The sequence below is a fragment of the Astyanax mexicanus genome, chromosome 12 (assembly GCF_023375975.1).
Source record: "Astyanax mexicanus isolate ESR-SI-001 chromosome 12, AstMex3_surface, whole genome shotgun sequence".
Classification (NCBI taxonomy): Eukaryota; Metazoa; Chordata; class Actinopteri; order Characiformes; family Acestrorhamphidae; genus Astyanax; species Astyanax mexicanus.
The window spans coordinates 19,249,431-19,268,130 of record NC_064419.1 but is presented as its reverse complement, the minus strand read 5'-3'; the positions used below and the strand labels follow the sequence as shown (position 1 = coordinate 19,268,130).

The 18,700-nt window shown below is 36.1% G+C and overlaps 1 protein-coding gene across 3 annotated transcripts; it reads right to left on the bottom strand.

The window, feature by feature from the left end:
* Positions 1-982: 982 nt before the first annotated feature.
* plod1a (procollagen-lysine, 2-oxoglutarate 5-dioxygenase 1a) lies at positions 983-16,599 on the bottom strand. 3 transcript variants are annotated; one of them, XM_022670697.2, is made up of 20 exons: positions 16,334-16,599; positions 14,482-14,573; positions 14,234-14,367; positions 13,851-14,014; positions 12,455-12,567; positions 12,230-12,293; positions 9,850-9,947; positions 9,645-9,746; positions 8,846-8,977; positions 7,878-7,999; positions 7,637-7,741; positions 7,359-7,484; positions 6,862-7,003; positions 5,324-5,437; positions 5,164-5,229; positions 4,897-5,001; positions 4,588-4,734; positions 3,522-3,647; positions 3,178-3,303; positions 983-1,684 (listed from the first exon to the last, which is right to left on the bottom strand). In XM_022670697.2, exons 1-20 carry the CDS (start codon positions 16,425-16,427, stop codon positions 1,529-1,531), a joined length of 2,328 nt encoding a protein of 775 aa, XP_022526418.2. In that variant the 5' UTR covers positions 16,428-16,599; the 3' UTR covers positions 983-1,528. The 3 variants fall into 3 exon arrangements, with proteins under 3 accessions (XP_022526418.2, XP_007247978.3, XP_007247977.3); XM_007247916.4 differs by lacking the exon at positions 3,178-3,303 and having other exon boundaries at positions 16,334-16,598; XM_007247915.4 differs by lacking the exon at positions 3,522-3,647 and having other exon boundaries at positions 16,334-16,597.
* Positions 16,600-18,700: the final 2,101 nt, after the last annotated feature.

The window sequence follows — 18,700 nt, the reverse complement described above, 5'->3', positions numbered from 1 at the left end:
TTTCATCTGAACCTCCCCTAGAACCTCTAGTGTTGCTCATATATCTCATATATAGATTTTTTTGGTATAAAATTATTACTATGCAATAATTTTCAAGTAAAAAAAAAAAAAAGCTTATACTGGAGAAAGTAGCCAACTAGTTTTACATAGTCCTTAGGAAAATATATATAATGCAGCTCACTGCTAGATATTAGCGTTTAGCTGTGTTGTCATTAGCCATTAGGATTTTAGCCAAATAAAACAGAAGGCTTGATTATTAGACCTCGGTTCAGACATGACTGGGTGTCTTTCTGCCTCAGAATCCTGCCTGATTAATCAGAAATCTTTTTTACTTCAGTCCACCCTAGGACCTGTCCAACCTTGACTGCAGGCTGTTTAGAATGCAGCTACAAGCTAGAATTACAGTGGTGTGAAAAAGTGTTTGCCCCTTCCTGATTTCCTGATTTTTTGCATGTTTGTCACACTTAAATGTTTCAGAACATCAAACCAATTTAAATATTAGTCAAAGACAACACAGGTAAACACAAAATGCTATTTTTAAATGAAGGTGTTATTATTAAGGGAGAAAAAAATCTAAACTTACATGGCCCTGTGTGAGTCTTTTACAGCGTTGTGGAGGAATTTTGCCTCCACTCATGTTTGCAGAATTGTTTTAATTCAGACACATTGGAGGGTTTTTGAGCATGAACTGCCTTTTTAAGTTCAGAGGTGGACTTGCTGGTGTGTTTTGGATCATTGTCCTGCTGCAGAAAATTTTGATCAGTTATGTAAAATATGGTTCTAAAGCAGTGATCTGACATTTAGTTTACAGTCTCTTTCCAGATGGGAGGGATGAATTGCATGACTGTAATTAACCTCTTGGCCATATTGAAAAAAAGCCAGCCAATTGAACAGTATTGCCAATAAGAACTTTGATATACTGTAAGATATTTGACATAATCTGACAAAATTTACAAAAAGAAAGACAACATAGCAGTCCAGCTTAGTGAAAAAGTAACATTTATTGACAAGAAAAAATAAGAAAACAAACCTTTAAAATAAAAACAACGGACATATAAAATTATGACTTAAGAGAGCACTGAAGAAAAAACCTACATCAGCCCATCTCTAAACAGTAGCACCTTTTTCTAGGAAACATTATCAAGTAGAAAGCCTGATGTATGATTCTGTTATCCAAGAAAAAAAAATAGTTGAGCAAATAATTTCTATCACTTAAACCTTTGGTGTAAATGCTTTGGAAATGGATCAATAAATAAAAGCATTTTTTTCATAGAGGTACACACTGCATCTCCATCTACTGCATTTAAAGTAAACCTGAGTTCACTTGGCCTTCTAAATACAGTTCTGTTAGTACAACATTACAGATTTATATGGCATGTAAGGCACAGTCTCTATCAAATCGTTTAATGATTCTCAATTTAAAGTCAAAATGATTGCGTCTCTGGTCCTGCTAAAACTCCCATATTACAATATAACCATCCTGTTTGGTTTTGTTTTTCTAAACAATTGGCTTCCTTATGAGATCAACTCAAGGATCCACAAATGAAACAGCGATGTATCTGGTGCCTGATGTGGTAGGAAGGCCTTCATGGTAGTGTGTTAAGCGGCCCGGGTGCATGAGGGCCCAACCTTTCCTGGGGGCCCGTATGGAGCAGTTGTATCTAATGAATCGACAGCCTCCGCCCTGGACAAGAGAACGGATGGATAAGACGACATGAGTTAGGTTTTAACATGGTGCTGTCACTGACCACTGTTATTGAATACTTTTTAAATGTCTGCATAATAACCAGCATTTACATACATCTCCTGTTGACTTTTAAAAAATCTGAGATATAATTTATAGTCTTTCATCAAAAAAGAAAAAACACAATTTCTATGCACAGAACAAAAAAGTGCTGATTAGAAGAAACCAGTTAACATATAAACTATTATAACAAAACTTATACTACCTAAATTATTACAATGGTTTATTATAAACAATATGTCAATGTACAGTTGGCCACCAATCATATCAGTCAATGATGCAATCTTTGGCTAAACTATTGGAATTTCTGACCATGCTGAGTTATTTGTGGTATTATTGTCATATTGCTTGGGCTCCAATATATATTTAGACTCTTCAACATTAAAATATCAATCTCCACATTCAGAATAAAATATCCTATTCTTACACATCACCTCTTCAGTCTAAACAATGTTGCAAGTTATGAATGTGGGCTAAATATGGGCTGTACACAATCTTTTCTACACATATACTTCAATTAATGCACTTGTAGCTTTTAAATGATAAACCATATGTCTTAAAGCTCAACAGGTAACAGGTATGTTTCCCTAAAGCAGAATATTAAGGGAACAGACATAAATGTACTCAAGGCAGTACAAAGTTACCCACATGTTAAGAACATTTTAATTTTGTAAGAAAGAACTGTAAAGCATTAAAATGTCTACATGCAAGGAAATATGTGTAAAGCTCTGGAGGAAGAAGCAGAGAATAATATGAGATTTCACCAACATGGAGAGAAGTATTACAAAGTATGAAGATAAAGCAATGCCAGACATGAAGGTAAACATACAACATTGCTTATAGGTGAATTTTCTTGACAATAAAATTAGTTTTTATTATTTTCAGACACACAGTGTGACTAATGCACAGCGCCAAAGTTTATTTTAGTATTCAATAGAAGTCCTTTGAGTGGGGGGTGTGGAAAATATTTAGATCTAAGTACTAAGTAGTTTCCTTAAAAGTACTACTAAGATAGTAGTTCAACTGTAAATTGTAAAGTATTATTACCCATTTGTAACTCACTAATACTTCATATATTGAAGTTCACATGCAGTTTTATGCCAAAATCAATACAGGCCGCTAATGTTTCCTTTAAATTTACTGATATGCTGGTTCTATGCATGGTAACCGAACCTGTAGGTTAAACACTACAAATATTATTTACATTTGTCAATGTAAAGAAAGGGGGAAATGTTATTATTTTAAATGTAGTTGTTTTTAGTACCTGTTTTTTAGTTCATCAATATGTTCATTTATAAAACCAAGTTTTGCACCTCCATCATTTTAATAAGATACTTAATTAAAAAAAATCTATTTGGTAAGCAAACAAAAAAAGCCCATGTCAAACACAAATCAAACCATTGTGCAATTTAAACACAGAGGCTCTAACTCACCTGATAATCTATTCCCACTTGATTGAGAGCAATATTTATAGTAAAAGTGGACGCATCGTGATGTGGCCTTAAAGAGGGCTGTTCATCGGGTCTATATCTAACAACAAACGCCAAATCAAACAGAGCCTGTGAAGAGAGAACAGACAAAGAGAGGCAAAAAGCGTCATGCAACATTCTCACACAAAACACAAGAGAGCAGACCACCCTTCAGGCATTCCAGAAGAATGAAGCTGAGGGGAGAAAAGAGGGGAAATAAGCTAGCCACTCCCCCTGCATCGCTACAACTGCCACAGCATCTTTAGTCTCAGCTCGAAGCGCCACCGTTGAGCCAAGGACTCATTTACCTGATAGTCAATGTCTTTGCTGTTGAGAGCTATGTTAATAGTAAAAGTGGACGCATCGTGGTGTGGGGTGAGTAAGGGCTGCTCGTCAGGTTTGTACCTCACAACAAAGTTGAGGTAGGAGATACACTGATGGGAAAAGACAGTCAGGTAAATTAAATAATGACTGGGTTATTTGTTAACTACAGTGACACCAATTTAGGTTGCTTAACAGACTTTAACAGGCTTTTCCTTCTCCGTATAATATTGTGATTTAATTGTCAGTATGGGTGTCACAACACACAAATGACAAAATACATTGTGTATTAAATATTTTGTAGCATAAAACATATTGTTTTTTTGCACACATTGACCTGAAAAGCACAAAGTAAAATAGGGTATTATTTGCACCACAATGACCATGCTTTATAGTAATACTGTAAGTGCAACAATACAGCTCTGAAAAAAAAAAAATCAGTTTCTCAGATTTTGCGTAAGTGTTTGAGTAAAATGAACATTGTTGCTTTATTCTATAAACTACGGACAACATTTCTCCCAAATTCCAAAATAAAAATATTGTCATTTAAAACATTTATTTGCAGAAAATGAAAAATGGCTGAAATAACAAAAAAGATGCAGAGCTTTTAGACCTCAAATAATGCAAAAAAAATAAGTTCATATTCATAAAGTTTTAAGAGTTCAGAAATCAATATTTGGTGGAATAACCCTGTTTTTTTTTTATCACAGTTTTCATCTCATGCATCTTGGCATGTTCTCCTCCACCAGTCTTACACACTGCTTTTGAATAACTTTATGCCACTTCTGGTGCAAAAATTCAAGCAGTTCAGTTTGGTTTGATGGATTGTGATCACCCATCTTCCTTTTGATTATATTCCAGAGGTTTTCAATTTGGTAAAATAAAATAAAAAATCATCATTTTAAGTGGTCTTTTATTTTTTTCCAGAGCGGTATATAATGGCTTGAAAACCAGTACAAAATAGGGAAAATTATATGCTATGTATTTAATAATAGCTTGTGAATATCTACGAAATTCAAAATGAGGCTCACATTAGAGTAAAAGGGGGCTTACCCTTGTAAAGTACCCAGGAAACATTTTCTCTGTGACAGGGGCAATATAATCCAAAAGGAATTTCTGCCACTCTTTTTCAAAATTAACCTGGTTCATGTGAATGTCAATTGTGGGAACATTTTCATAACCTCCCTGGATCCTGGTGTCCTACAAGACAGAAATGCAACGAGAAACAGTTTTCAAATGTAAAAAATAATCTGTACAATTATTACTGAGATGGAATTTTGTCCACTTTAACATAAAAAATGGATCCAAGCAATCTCAGTAAATCTTAAATAAAACGGTTCTGGCTTCATTATAAACACGTACTGTATTTCCACCTCCAGACCACTGGCCAAAATGTTCCATTTCTTCAACAAGGTGTGTGCAGGTCCGTTCAGTGAAAATTGGGAACCAGTATACATCAGGACATGGCTGTATAAAAACATACACAATATAAAATATTACTCATTCTGTCTAAGAAGAGTTCTATGTCTAGGCTGAAATGCTTTTGGGTAGACAAAAACACAAAATATACACTAAACCTTTTAAAATGACATCCACAGTACACAATTCATTAATAAAGCAAATACTCACATTTTCCACTATATTGCCGTTCAAAATTTGTGAGTAGTTCTCATGAATGTATCGCTCCTCCCAGTCCTGTTATAAAAATAAATAAGTCAACAATTAACAGTAAAGAATGTGATGCAACATTAGCCATTATGTATTTGAAACAGCTTCAGTTTCTACATACCACTGGGTTTTCAAAGATCTGCCAAAGATCATTGTGCAGGTGATTCGTCTGGTAGTTTTCTGTATTTAGGACACGGCCGAATGAATGCATGTTTGTTACAAACATGAACACACCCTAAAAAAAAAAAAAAAAACAGTTAATATTAGTATGGCAGTTATTCTATACAAAAATAGCATGTTATGGGAGAAATGCTTCTAAACAACTTGGAATACAATATCAAGCAGGGCACATCGCAATGCTCACTGCTACACCCTTAAACCCCACAAACAGTCTACTGTCACACCTTGCACCTGCACCTTTATTCTGTATATCTTTTCCTAGTCTACGTATCTTGGAAGTGGAAAACACAGGTGGTGCACCACTGACTGATTTAAACCCTGACAACAGTCAACTATCAGATGTACATACCAATTTTAGCTACGCAAGTGCGACATGCACCATCGCTGCACGTTACACACACACAAAGACACACTGCAAACTCAACTTTTACATCAACAATAAACAGAATTCTAAATAAAATAACATTGCTGTTCCCGTAAATGACCTGCTTACACACCTTTACAGCGTGATTAAGCAGGTCAGTTTCCTCTACTGAGAAGAGCAGAAGCGCTGCACCATTAAAACACAAACCCGTCAAAGTTAGAGTGCACCTGGCTCTTAAAGGGAATGGCCAGTGACACAGATTGACTTATTTCATGTTACACCCAAAACACACCCATTATTAATTAAGAGAATTAGTGTATTGCGTTTGCACACTGCGAAACATCCGAGCCTCCACTACTAGACTCTGCAACAGCTTCATCCACCAGGCAGTCAGACTCCTCAACACACAGAGACAGATCTGGACCCCCCAACACCTTACACACACAAAGACTGTACTTCACACACACACACACACACACACACACTGAGACACACACACTCAGCACACAGAGACTGAAATGTGTCTATCCCTATCAGCAATATTTGCTGCTACTCCCAAAAAACTATAAACTCTCTACTTCAGTAACTGCTGTGATTATATATGTTCTATATATTACAGTATGTTACACATCTCTGCGACTTATTCTCACTATACACTTTATTATACCGTATCAGTACTGCACTGTCCTGCCTTTTAAATTGTCTTGTCTGTAATTATTGTATTGTTTGTAGTGTTACAGTTTTATGTTGCACTATTATCACACCTTGCACTTTTTGTTGTCTATTGTTTGTTGTTCCATGTTGCACCATGGTTCCGAAGGAACGTAATTTCACTACACTCTGTACCTGTACTCAGATGTAATGACAATAAAAGCCCTTTGACTCTCTTGACTTGACTTGAAATGTGCAAGGTGTATTTTTTGCGTCCTTGCGATACCACCGACACATTGACTTATTTTTTTTCCCTTTCCTCTAAAGTTGCTATTTTGGACAGATTTCTAACAAAATTGTAATTCTTATACACTCTACAACTAATATGCCAGTTCACACCAGTGCTGAAATCAGTGACTATAAATCTGGAAGTAGGCAAATTCTACCTCCCTGTTCCCACCTACCTGATCTCGCACTCTAGAGCAGAAGGCCATATCTGGGTCAAGTGTTGCAGAATTGAAGAGGTCAGAATCTTTTAGTTCACTTCTCAGAACGTCAGCTCTAAGCAGGTACACCTGAGACACATATGGAACATTCCAGATCCCCCTAAAGAGGAGAGAACAATCAGACGACCTTAACAAATCAAATTACAGATTAAAAGTATACAGTTGTAGATGTATTTTAGAAAAATTTTTCTAATGAATTATTTCTAATTTGTATTCATTATGTATAGGTTTTTTTTTCTGTTATACAGTTCTGTATCTCTCAGCTTGTCCAGAAATGCATTAGTAAACCAGATCATTTAGTGGTGGATCAAAGAATAAATTACACTTCCAAACTGTAGGAGGAACTGAGGACCAAAACATCCATACCAATTCTCCATAATGCTGCTTTAACCAAAGAACATTTAGACATTTCAAATTGGTGTACAATGACAGGAGTAGATTTAAATGCTACTTACACTCTGCGTGCTTGAACAATGTCCACATAGTCCTCTGACCTGGCATAGTACCCATCTGCACTCAGAGCTCCCCAGAAATTTGTCCACAGGCGGCCAGGTTTAGTCATCATTGGTGCTACAAAAGGTCTGTGGTGAGTGTGAAATAACACACATAATTAGCAACAAGAACTTGCAAGTTAAACACATCAATCTGTGAAATTGCACATGTACTAAGCTTCAATTGTTGCTGTAGTAATTGCCACCATTGTCACAAAAAACAGAAAGGGGGTCTCACTTACTTATTAAGCTCAATTAGTATCTTAAGAGTGTCTTCATTCTTCAAGACTACTTCCACATCCACACTAAAGAAGTATTCACAGTCAATGTCATCTCGACACATATCACTGTAAGAAAAACAGAGAGATAATTACCTTTATGTTTCAAGCTTAGCAGGAAGGACAATGATCAATGAGAATTGAACAAAAGTAAATTGATCCTTTATTTTAAAAATTTTAATAATATATAAATTTAAAAACTCACAAGCCAATATTGCGTGAAGTTATAACATCGACCCCCTCATCTGGACCAATCAGCTTCACAACCTTGTAGTCTGCTTCATGACTTTCTAGGAATGAACGGATGTGCTTATCATGGTGTGGCTCCTGAGATATATAGAACAAAAGTACATTTTCATATGTATGTATTATCATATTTCACTGCACAATTTATACTGCAGTTCTTAAAATACTGATATTATTCCAAATATGCTCGGTCTGATTGTGTTTTTCAGGCCTGTACCTAGCTTTAGGATTGGAAGCATGGTTTCAGCAGGGCAACAGATATTTAAGGAAATTTCTTTCTACATAGGAATAAAGTATTATGTGAAAATTATACAAATATTATACAATTATACAAATAACAACCTGAAAACTACCCGAGACACTAAAGCATTTAGGATGCCAATGTTTGCCTAGCAACCACCTAGAAATACCCAAGCATACACTATTGCAACACCACAGTAACCACCTTGAATACTAGAGCAATAACAAAGTGCAGCAAGAAAAGTAGACACAATTTAAGCTGTCAACCATCTTTTTTCCCTCAGAAAACGACTTCTAGTTTAATAAAAATAACCAAAACCTACAGGAGTACAGCACTGCTATCTAGAAAAATCAACCACTCCCACCAGACTGCCCAACATGTAAACTATTATTATTTATTTTTTTTTTTACAATTTCAGGGTTTTATACACAAACTTACACATTGTTAAGCTAAAATATACACATAACTTTTAGAAATGCTAACTTCTGTGTGTTACTGGACACAAAAAAAGTGTCCAGTAAACCATTATGCAAGTAATATATGAACTGTGAACTGATCTAGGTAATGGTGAAAGTGTAAACCATTAACAGAGACAGCACAACATTAGTTACTCTCTGTCACATCCAACACTTTTGTTTTATTCCACTTTTTTATTCCAAGCAAGAGGATTATTTGAAATGTCTTACCTGATTGTAAATGAAGAGGTTGAGGCGGTTTTTGGGGTACTTGAGATTAACCAGGCGCTCGAAAAACGCTGAAACGAAGGGAGTGGGCTGCTGAATGAAGATGCCAATGACCACCACTGGAAACTCACTCTCCTGCAGGGAGAGCACAAAAAAAAAAAAAAATCAGCATTCAGACTCTGAAACTCCATGTAATGCTGTGATGTTTAATGTGTATATCATATCAAATATTTATTCAATGAACGTGATAATGGTCAAAGAATTAAATGTCAAATTAATTAATAAATAAATGACAGAGAACGACTGCTGCAGCCGTATGATATGCAATGTTTATGTATTGTTCCATGTCCACTAGTGGTGGGCTCTAAAATAATATCATGATATTTCATGGTATTTTTTTGTGAAAACGATACTCTTGGCAATATGACAAAACATTAAATAAAAAATAAGAATCAAGAATACACAACTGCAACAAAATGAAAAATAAATTATATTATTGCAGACAATATGATATGGCACATTCCTGACTGAGATATTAAAAATATAATATAGTAGTCTCTAGTAGATATATCATGGTAAATGAAAACATTGTGTTATAATTAGGGGTGGCTAATATTTCAGGGTATAATATCAATCACAATATTCATGAATGTTGGCAATATTATTGCAGACGATGTCCACACAAAAACACACTGTCTTTACTTCTTTCTGTTTAGCAGCAGCCAATTTAAAGACACTGTGTCCAATTAGAAGAAAGCTAAACATATGTCACTGTGTCTTAAAACTGTGAAAAGTGACTAACCTTGAGTGTTGAAAAGGACCGAAGGTCTTCACTGCAAACTGTGCAGCCAGTCTCGAATGTCCACACATTCGGGATATAGTTTCCAAGGTAATTAATCTGCAGCTACAAAACAGGATAAAATGATATTAATAATAGTGACACTTCACAGGGACATGTAATTATTACATTCATTAGTAAAGTTCAGTTCAGTGTATTAGTTATCTACCTTTGTGGGCCCATTGCCATGCACAATAACAGGCAGGGTGTCATACAACACATTTCTGGCCCGCACCCTTCCGTCCTCAAATTTCAACACCACTTCATCTGCTCATAGAAAACAAACAACCAGACAAAAAAAACCAATCAATTAATATTTTCAATCCATGTTTACAGACGTTATCTAGATGTAATGTATTAAAGTCTTTTTGTTAAATGACCTAGAAACCCATTCATTCCTCTGTGACTGAGAGAGAAAGACTCTTTGTATCACACTGGCTCCTCCCCATTTTCTGGAGCTACCTTTTTAAAGGAAAAAGAAAAAAATCTGAACACAGATCTCCTTTATGTGCCTGGAAATCCCATCTGACTGTGATCTGAGTATTATCTTTTGCCAGAACACAAATACAGTGTGAAAAAAGGCCCAGAAATGCAAATGATCCCCTTTTAGGTTTAAATATTTATAAAGCCTTATTTGACCTACTAGTATATAGTCACTCAACCGTGATTGCAAAAGATTTGCACTCAGCTGTAAGTGAAAACAAAACATACAACTCTAGCAAACCACCTATTTACAAAATGTGCTTTCTTTCTTAACTGCAAACTAATACAGTATCACTTAGTTATTCTTAAAACTGCACAGAAATGGGTTTCCCAAAATTGTATAACCTCTAAAGAAATGATGAGCTAACATAGTTCTCAGCCCATTAATATTTTCGAGAGTGTTCTAAAGTTTACATATTGTAGTTGGTTGTTAATTTAATCATTTGAAATAAATGCTCTTCCCCAAGTTTTGGAAAAACTACGAGCATTTGCCTGAGCTCATTCTGGAAAAATTCAGCTGGTTCTGCCAATTTGCCATGCCTCTGGGCTAAGCAAAAAAAAAAAGTGCAGCCTTAATATGCAATAGTTAAAACCTTTTTTTGTTTTTCCATTTGTTTCATGTTTTCATTTACACTAGTAGCTAATTTAATTTTAATAAATATTTACCTAAAACTATTATAACTAACATCATTATTATTACTTGTTTGGAAGTGTATTTGCAGATCCAGATATTGAGTCAACAAAGAACTACTAAAGACTTTTAGGCAACTGGCATTTTCAAAGTCACATCAATCTTAAAGTTATTCATAAATCTTTAGATTGAATGCACCCTGCACTTTCTGAAATTGATGAAAGTAGATAATAAAGTTAACAAGTTAGAAATAGCGTTCATGTTTAGTTTTAGTCAGGGCTGGGCAACGTAAAAAAAAAATCAAATACATGAGTGATTCTCAATTATGATTTAGATTCTGATTTCAGAAGCAAATGTCTATCTACTGAGATTTCCTCTGGAATATGTAAAGATGTACAAACCTGATTATCCAGTTTTGAAAATCGCATAAAAACAGTAAATCAACCAATCAAATTAATTTGAATAACCTCCCAGCCCTAGTTCTAGTTAATTAAAAACCTTTCTTTAAACATTTCTCTATTTATTTATCTATCGTCAGGTGATGAGTGAATTTAATTAATTAGGCTGAACCTTAACCTTATTCCTAATGTATCTGCCACATTTCCTGTGATAGGCTGTAATTAATATAATACTAATAATGTAATTAATATGTAACAACCTCCCTAGACAAGTCATTGCAACTTTCTTAAGACCAATTTTATTAGGACCAAAACTTTTTTTCTACATCAAAACTGCATGTAAGACTTTTCTTCAGAACACTCTTACAGACCATCAGTGTGTTTTCTTCAAAAAAGCTTTTGTTAATCTGACCCTAAAATCTATAGACTGTTTATAAAACACAGTCGCGTTTGCGTGAGAGAGCTTACATTTCTTTTGCCATCCAACAGAAGTAGCACCTCCCACCACCTGAGTAAAGTATGGAGAGTAGCAGATCCCTGCTCCCTCAGCTGGCCTACGTGTGCACAGGCACATCTTACAGTTGACTCTAAAATTCCAGCCCCCGAAGCGAGAAGAAACGTCCGGGGGAAAAAAAGAAAATGAGGCCTCACAGCATCCTGGCCCAAAGCCAACACTGTAGTTCGCGCCCCGGCAGGGAAGCCACTCCTGTGCTTGTGGTGTAAAAAGATGCCAGGGCCCATACGAGATTAATCATCATTCCAGCCCTCCACCTTTCCATCAAAGGAACACTAACGCTGAAGTCTCATTAAAGAAGGAAGTTTTCAAAAAGCAGGAAGTGTTATTTAAGGAAAAGACACTGATGCTGCACTTTTGGTTCTCAGAGTAAAAAAAAAAGCTGTTTATAGGTTTAGAAAGCTGATGTTAGTCATTTGGATTCTCCTTAAAAACTCCTATAAAAGCTTAATCCAGTAGGTCCCTGAGGGTTTTCAGTGAAATGCTGCTTGTGCACAGAGAGAATGCAAAATGACACACTCACCAAGAGCTCCGTGGAGGTTCTGGAACAATCTGCACTTGCTGTCCAGGGTTATATTTATAGATTTCTACAGAGAAAATGACAGGGGAGAGAACTTCACAACTCCGCACCAACGCCTCATTAAAAACTAGCAACTAGATGTCAACATTTTTATATAACTGACAAACCAAGTGCTAGAAAACTTTGCTTTTAAACAACATTAAAGGATCACAAACAACAAGTACTCACCCGTTTTGCTGGGTTGATGTACACTTTGGTATAAAACAGCTGGTCACTGTCATCATCTTCCCCTGACCAATCTGAGACCATCTCCTTAAGGTTAGGGACATAGCCAATGAAGCCTGGATACAAAAAAAGGAGACTCACTGAGACAACCGGAGAATACACAATAGTCTCTTGAATCTGAACATCACGATCTTATCTCATGACATCCGTTCTCTGCTATGTTCATCATTGAACATTTGATTTAAACATTAGCTATAAAACATGGAGGAAACCAATGTCTACGTTTAAACAGACAATCAGCAATAATGACAGACAATCGTGGGCAGACTGTTTTACAGCTGTTAGCTCCTTACATCAGCTCTAAACCATGCAGCAAAATCACAGTTGTTTTGAAAAAAAGAAAGAAAAAAAAAGGGAAGAAAAATAATCACAAAGAGGGCTGCATAAAAAAGGGGCAGCTTCAAACCTGCTAAAGGATGTTCACTAAGTGTGATTTTGCAGCTCAAAAAAGTTGTTTTAACAATTTCAAGCAATTTACCGATTTACTGTCAGTTCTAAATGTAAACTGTGGTCTTAAGTAATCTAAAAGCATTTTATTGTCTTATTTCATTGTGTGCACTTCTTTAGGAAGAAGTGACACCTGCTTACATGACATTTTAATTATCAGTCAACTGTGTAGCAGCAGTTCAGTGCACAAACCATGCAAATATGAGCCAGCAGCTTCAGGAATGTTCACATTAACCATCAGAACTGGGGGTAAAATGTGTTTGCAGTGATCTTGAGTGTGCCATGATTGTTACCATTAAAAGTGCTGGTTTAAGCATTTCTAGAATTGCTTATCTTTTGATATTTTCAGCACAACAGCCTCAAGAGTTTACTCAGAATGGTGCAATAAAGGGAAAAAAAACTTCCAGTGAGCAGCAGCTCTGCAAATGGGAACTCTCTGTTGGTCAGCAGAGAATGGCCAGAGTCATTCAAGTGGACGCAAAGGCTACTCTAGCCAGACAACCACTCTGCACAATTGTGGTGAGCAGAAAAGCATCTCAGATTGCATAATACATCCAACTTTAAAGTGGATGGGCTAACTTCATGTCTGCTTCGATTCTGTCAGGCAAGAACAGAAAGCTGAGGCTGCAGAGGTCACAAAGGCTGGCTAAAACCACAACCAAAATCTAGAAGGAACTGTGGCTGTTTTAAGAGCTAAAGGAAGCCTTATCCTGTATTAGTATAGCACTTATATTAAAGTGCTCAGTGAGTATAGAAAAAGCAATAAATACTACATGAGCTAGGTAGTACTACATGAACTCATCAAAACTACGAAAAAATTTGTTTTAGATCACACAAACTTTACAATCTAGCTAACAATGTTCACTATACTAATAATACGATGAGCACATGCCTCCAGCCCCAAGGAACCTCTTTCCCTCTCTGACGTGCGGGTGCTTGTCCTCCAAATGACGGTCCGGCCAAATTAGGGTCTCGGCTGAGAAGACCACCTTGTGTTTAGCCTGCTGGAACTTCTTCAGCAGCTCTTTGGGACCCGAGGAAAAGACAACATCATAGCTGCAGACAACAAATAGGATTTATTATGAAAATTGCTGGTTATAATTTGAACAGATGCACATATTTATCACCGCTGTCGAAAAGAACACTTGTGACTTGCACTACATTATTAATGAAAAAATCAATAGAAATGGTCCAAGAATTTCATTACATTACCAAACATTAAAGCCAATAGCAGCAATATGTTGAGTAAACTAGTAGACAGTACAGATGTATTACCTGTCAATGAAGAGAATGATCTTATCCTTCTCTTTTATGTCAGCCAGGGCTGACTTCAGCAGACGTACTTTCTGTCCTCCTCCGGGTGCTGTCATATAATCCCCACCGTTCCATTTTTCACCCCTGCCAAGAACCTTCAAAAAGAGAAAAAAAAAACGGATGTACCTGATCAGAAGTGTTAAGTAAAGAACCCTGGAAAAAGATCACGGTTGCAGGAATGTTAAACACAATACTTATCATTTCCGTACCTTAACTGTGTAATTAAAGTGCTGTGCAGATCTCATGAACCTCTTAAATCCATCAGTTTCTTTTGTTGCTACTGTCAGTACAAGGAGCTTCTCTGTGGGGGGAACAGTATAAGAGACATATTAGTATGAAATTAAGATTTTAAAAATACTTTTATTTTGTTATTTTCTTCTTGCAGGGCTTGATATTAAACTAAAACTACAGTGTAGTTTAAATAAGCCATGTGTGGCTTATGAGCTGGAAGAACAGCAGTGATTAGGAGGAGCCCCACTATCCCATCCCAGGATGTAACTGTTGGTTAGACACTCAGCCATCCAGCCTACGTGCTTTACAGGCCGTGCATAATGGGGACACCAGACATCTCCCACTTTTCTCTACGGGGTTTGAACCGGTTTCCTCCAGAAAAAAATGCATTCAACAGCTGGCTAGGCTGCGTGGCACAAACGAACTGGTAGATAGCGAAATAGCCTAATATTAATTGGAGCTAGCTAATGCAAAGGCATCTTCAATAGCTGACAGACTTGCATTAGCTCGTTAGTTAGCCCTACTATTTTTTCAGCCCCTGTGTGTAAAAGGAAAACAACCCTGAGAAAGAAAGAGGATCTTACTAAAGTAAACCTAGCTGCCTAACATTCAGCAAAAAATAAGACTAAGCACTCAGTTCACACTTGCAGTTAATGTTTCTATAATCAGGACAGGAAAGAATTGTGCAAGAACCAAGGCGACATTTCTCTAAATATGAGAACTCTTGTCTATCAGGGCGAAAATGCAAAAAAAAAAGAACAGACAAAACACTGAAATTGATTTAAAAAAACATGCTTTGCCTCAGATGAAATAACTTTACTTTCATGAAGAAACCTATGAAGGAGCACAGAGGACATAAAATGCTGGAATATTCCATCACAGCACCAGGCTAGTTTAGCTGGTTAACTTTGCTAAAAACAAAAATGAAAATAGCCAGGTAAGTTAAAGTCTTTACTTTGTTTGAAATATAGCCAAAGTAGTTATTGACATTATAAAAAATACAAAAATCCCATTTTGCCTCAGACGAAATACTTAGCTAAATAACTTTACATGAAGTTGTAAAGCTAAAGGAGCACAGGCTTTTTTTGGCACAAAAAATACAAATAGCCAGTTAAAATGCTTTTAAAATGTTTTTTAAATTTATTAAAAATCCCGTTTTGTTTGAGATAATACATTATTAGGAAGGTGTATTAAACGAGAACTCAGAAGCAGCGGAGATAAAATGCTGAATTATTCCAGGTAACGTTAGTCGTTCCTCCAGCACAGTTCAAATTTATTTTTTAAAAAAGGTGCAATTAACCAGAAAGACCATGTTTCAACTGTTTAAATGTTTTAATACATATTACCACAACTGCTAACTACAGTATCCAACTGTAACAAAACGTTATCTAATAATACCCATGTAACATTAACTAACAATTCCCGTTATCCTGGTTAGCTAAGCTAACCTAGCTAACTAGCTAACAAGCTCCCTTTATTTTACAGTAGTTAGTTTTCCTGAAATGAGAGAAACAGAGCTGGTGTTAGCTAGTTTAGCTAGGGCAGTTAGCGTCAGTGGATTGTTAGCTGGTTTTCAGCGCCTCACTGGTCGCTGCACAGCGGCATGCAGGCTCCACGTCAGCGGCCTGAAAACGCTCGACGGTCCGTAACTAACTAACGCTATCCCAACTTTTCTCATCAAGGCTAACAGAGCGACAAATACAACGCTGTGCCTCAAAACACCACGTATTTCCTTCTAATTAAATATTTAAATCAGCAGCGCAGTGTGTTATCTAATGCTGCGTTTAGATCAGATATCAGTGTCTGTGCAGCAGTTAAATCCTCTCCCACCTTCAGGAAGGGGTCCCTTCGGCTCACAGTGCAGCGGGGAAAACGCAGTCAACCATAAAAGCCCAAACACCAGAGTTAGCGTTCCAGCCCTCATCTTTAGTCCGCGGCTCCGAGCTCCTCTCTCGGATCTCAGACAGATAAATGTGTACGTGCAGAAACGCTGGAAGTAGAAAGTTAGCTGGAGTTTTATAGCTGTATGTACACAGCCCCTCTATAAACACAGCCTGCCCAGCCGTCCCCTCCTTCCCACCCTTCCAGAGGCAGAGACTGCCCAGTGTCAGCCCCCACCACTGACTACAAATACACCACTGACTGCAAATACCACTTTTACACAGACAGGAGGAAGATAAGTGGATTAAGTATTTATAATAAAAAAAGACTGCAATATTACTGTGACTGTACTCTGCAGCTTCAGCTTCAAACAATAACTAATAAGCCTTTAAAGAAAATTAATATGATAACCTGTAGATCAAGATCACAAATAAAATCTTACAGTCAATGGTCAAGAACTCTTATCTTAATGGAATCAATGTTTTCAATAATATGAATCCTGTCATAATATGATATCTGTTTGTAGATACAGTTATTCTCTAATAAGACTGAACTTTACGCTTTCTAGCATTAAGGTATATGTTTGAGAAAAGGAAACATTGTTGTTTTCTTCTATAAACTACAGACAACATTTCTCCCAAATTCCAAATAAAAATATTGTCATTTAGAGCATTTATTTGCAGAAAATGAGAACTGGCTGAAATTACTAAAAAGATGCAGAGCTTTCAGACCTTAAATAATGCAAAGAAAACAAGTTCATATTCATAAAGGTTTAAGGGTTCAGAAATCAATATTTGGTGGAAAAATCACAGTTTTCATGCATCTTGGCATGTTTTCCTCCACCAGTCTTATGCATTGCTTTTGGATAACTCTATGCCACTCCTGGTGCAAAAATCGAAGCAGTTCAGTTTGGTTTGATGGCTTGGCATCCATCTTCCTATTAATTATATTCCAGATGTTTTCAGTTTGGTAAAATCAAGTGGTTTTTAAGTGGTCTCTTATTTTTTTCCAGAGCTGTAAATAGTAGTATGCAGTGAAATAAAATTAAGACATTAATACATGAGTGACATGGTGGCTTGGTTAGATCATTTACCTTTCAGAACTCTGGGTGATACCTTGCACATAGGGCATAGGTGGGACCCATGTGAGATTAAAGTGAACTGTAAAGATGAGGCACATTTGGGAAACTCAGCTAAGTACAAACTTAATACAAGCCCCTGAAACAGGTCTAGCCCTTTGGGGCCTTGTGGGTGGGTAAAAGGCTATAATGCACCATGTACGATAAAATAGTCATAGTCAAGACAATGACTCTTTTTTGCCACTCTAGAGGGAGCTTATTCAATACTTTTTTAAACATAAACGTTAAATCTGTCAAGTTCTTTAACATTTGTCAATGTGTGAATGTATGAAATTAACCAGTTTCAAATATGTGAGTTTATTTTCTCTTTTATCAATAACCTTCTTTCTGATTGTTATATAAATAATTTTCTTTCAAGTTCACGCCACAAGATTCTCAAACAACCTCTGTGCTGCTTTTTTTAGAATATCAATTGGACAGTTTACAAATTTTCACAGAGGGCCTTTAATTTGGAACTGCCTACCAAGTCATTTAAAAATCAGCACTAGCATCATTAGTTTTAAAAACAGCTTAAAACTTACCTACTCTCACAGTAACCAATCCAAATCCTAGATATGTATTTGTGTATATTCTTGTGATTATGTATTTTGAGTCACTACATATTATTATTACTATAATTACTCATTTTATTTTTTTCTGTGTTTAAATTTCCTTGGAGGGAAAGTACTTTGTACAACCTTTTTTTTGGCTTTCTTTACTTTCCCTGCACCGTTTTGTCTTGTTTGTTTGTTCATTTGTTTACGTGATGTTACATTCTATTTGTGCAAATAAAAAAAATATTATGCTGTCTTCTAAGAAGAGCATGCTACTCCCATTCTGCCTTTGACTCTGAGAACTTTCCACTACTTTCTGTAATAACTATATAACATACTACTTTAACTTTTTATTTTAGTACTTGAGTAGTAAATTTTAGAATAAATTACTAGCAGTCCTTAGTGACAAAACATGTTAAATAATCTAGAACTTCTACTTAAGTGTGATAAAGAACCTAAAGAACACTTTAACTTCTACTCAATTTGTTTTTATGTTAAAGCTTGTGATTTTAAGTCTGGGTCTTTATACATGTCTGGTTTTAACTCATAAAGTCCATAAGTGATGTATATATATTATATATCCTGAGAGCATGACTACAGTACAGTGTGTAAATGTGTTTGTTCATCTGATCTTATTTGAGTGCT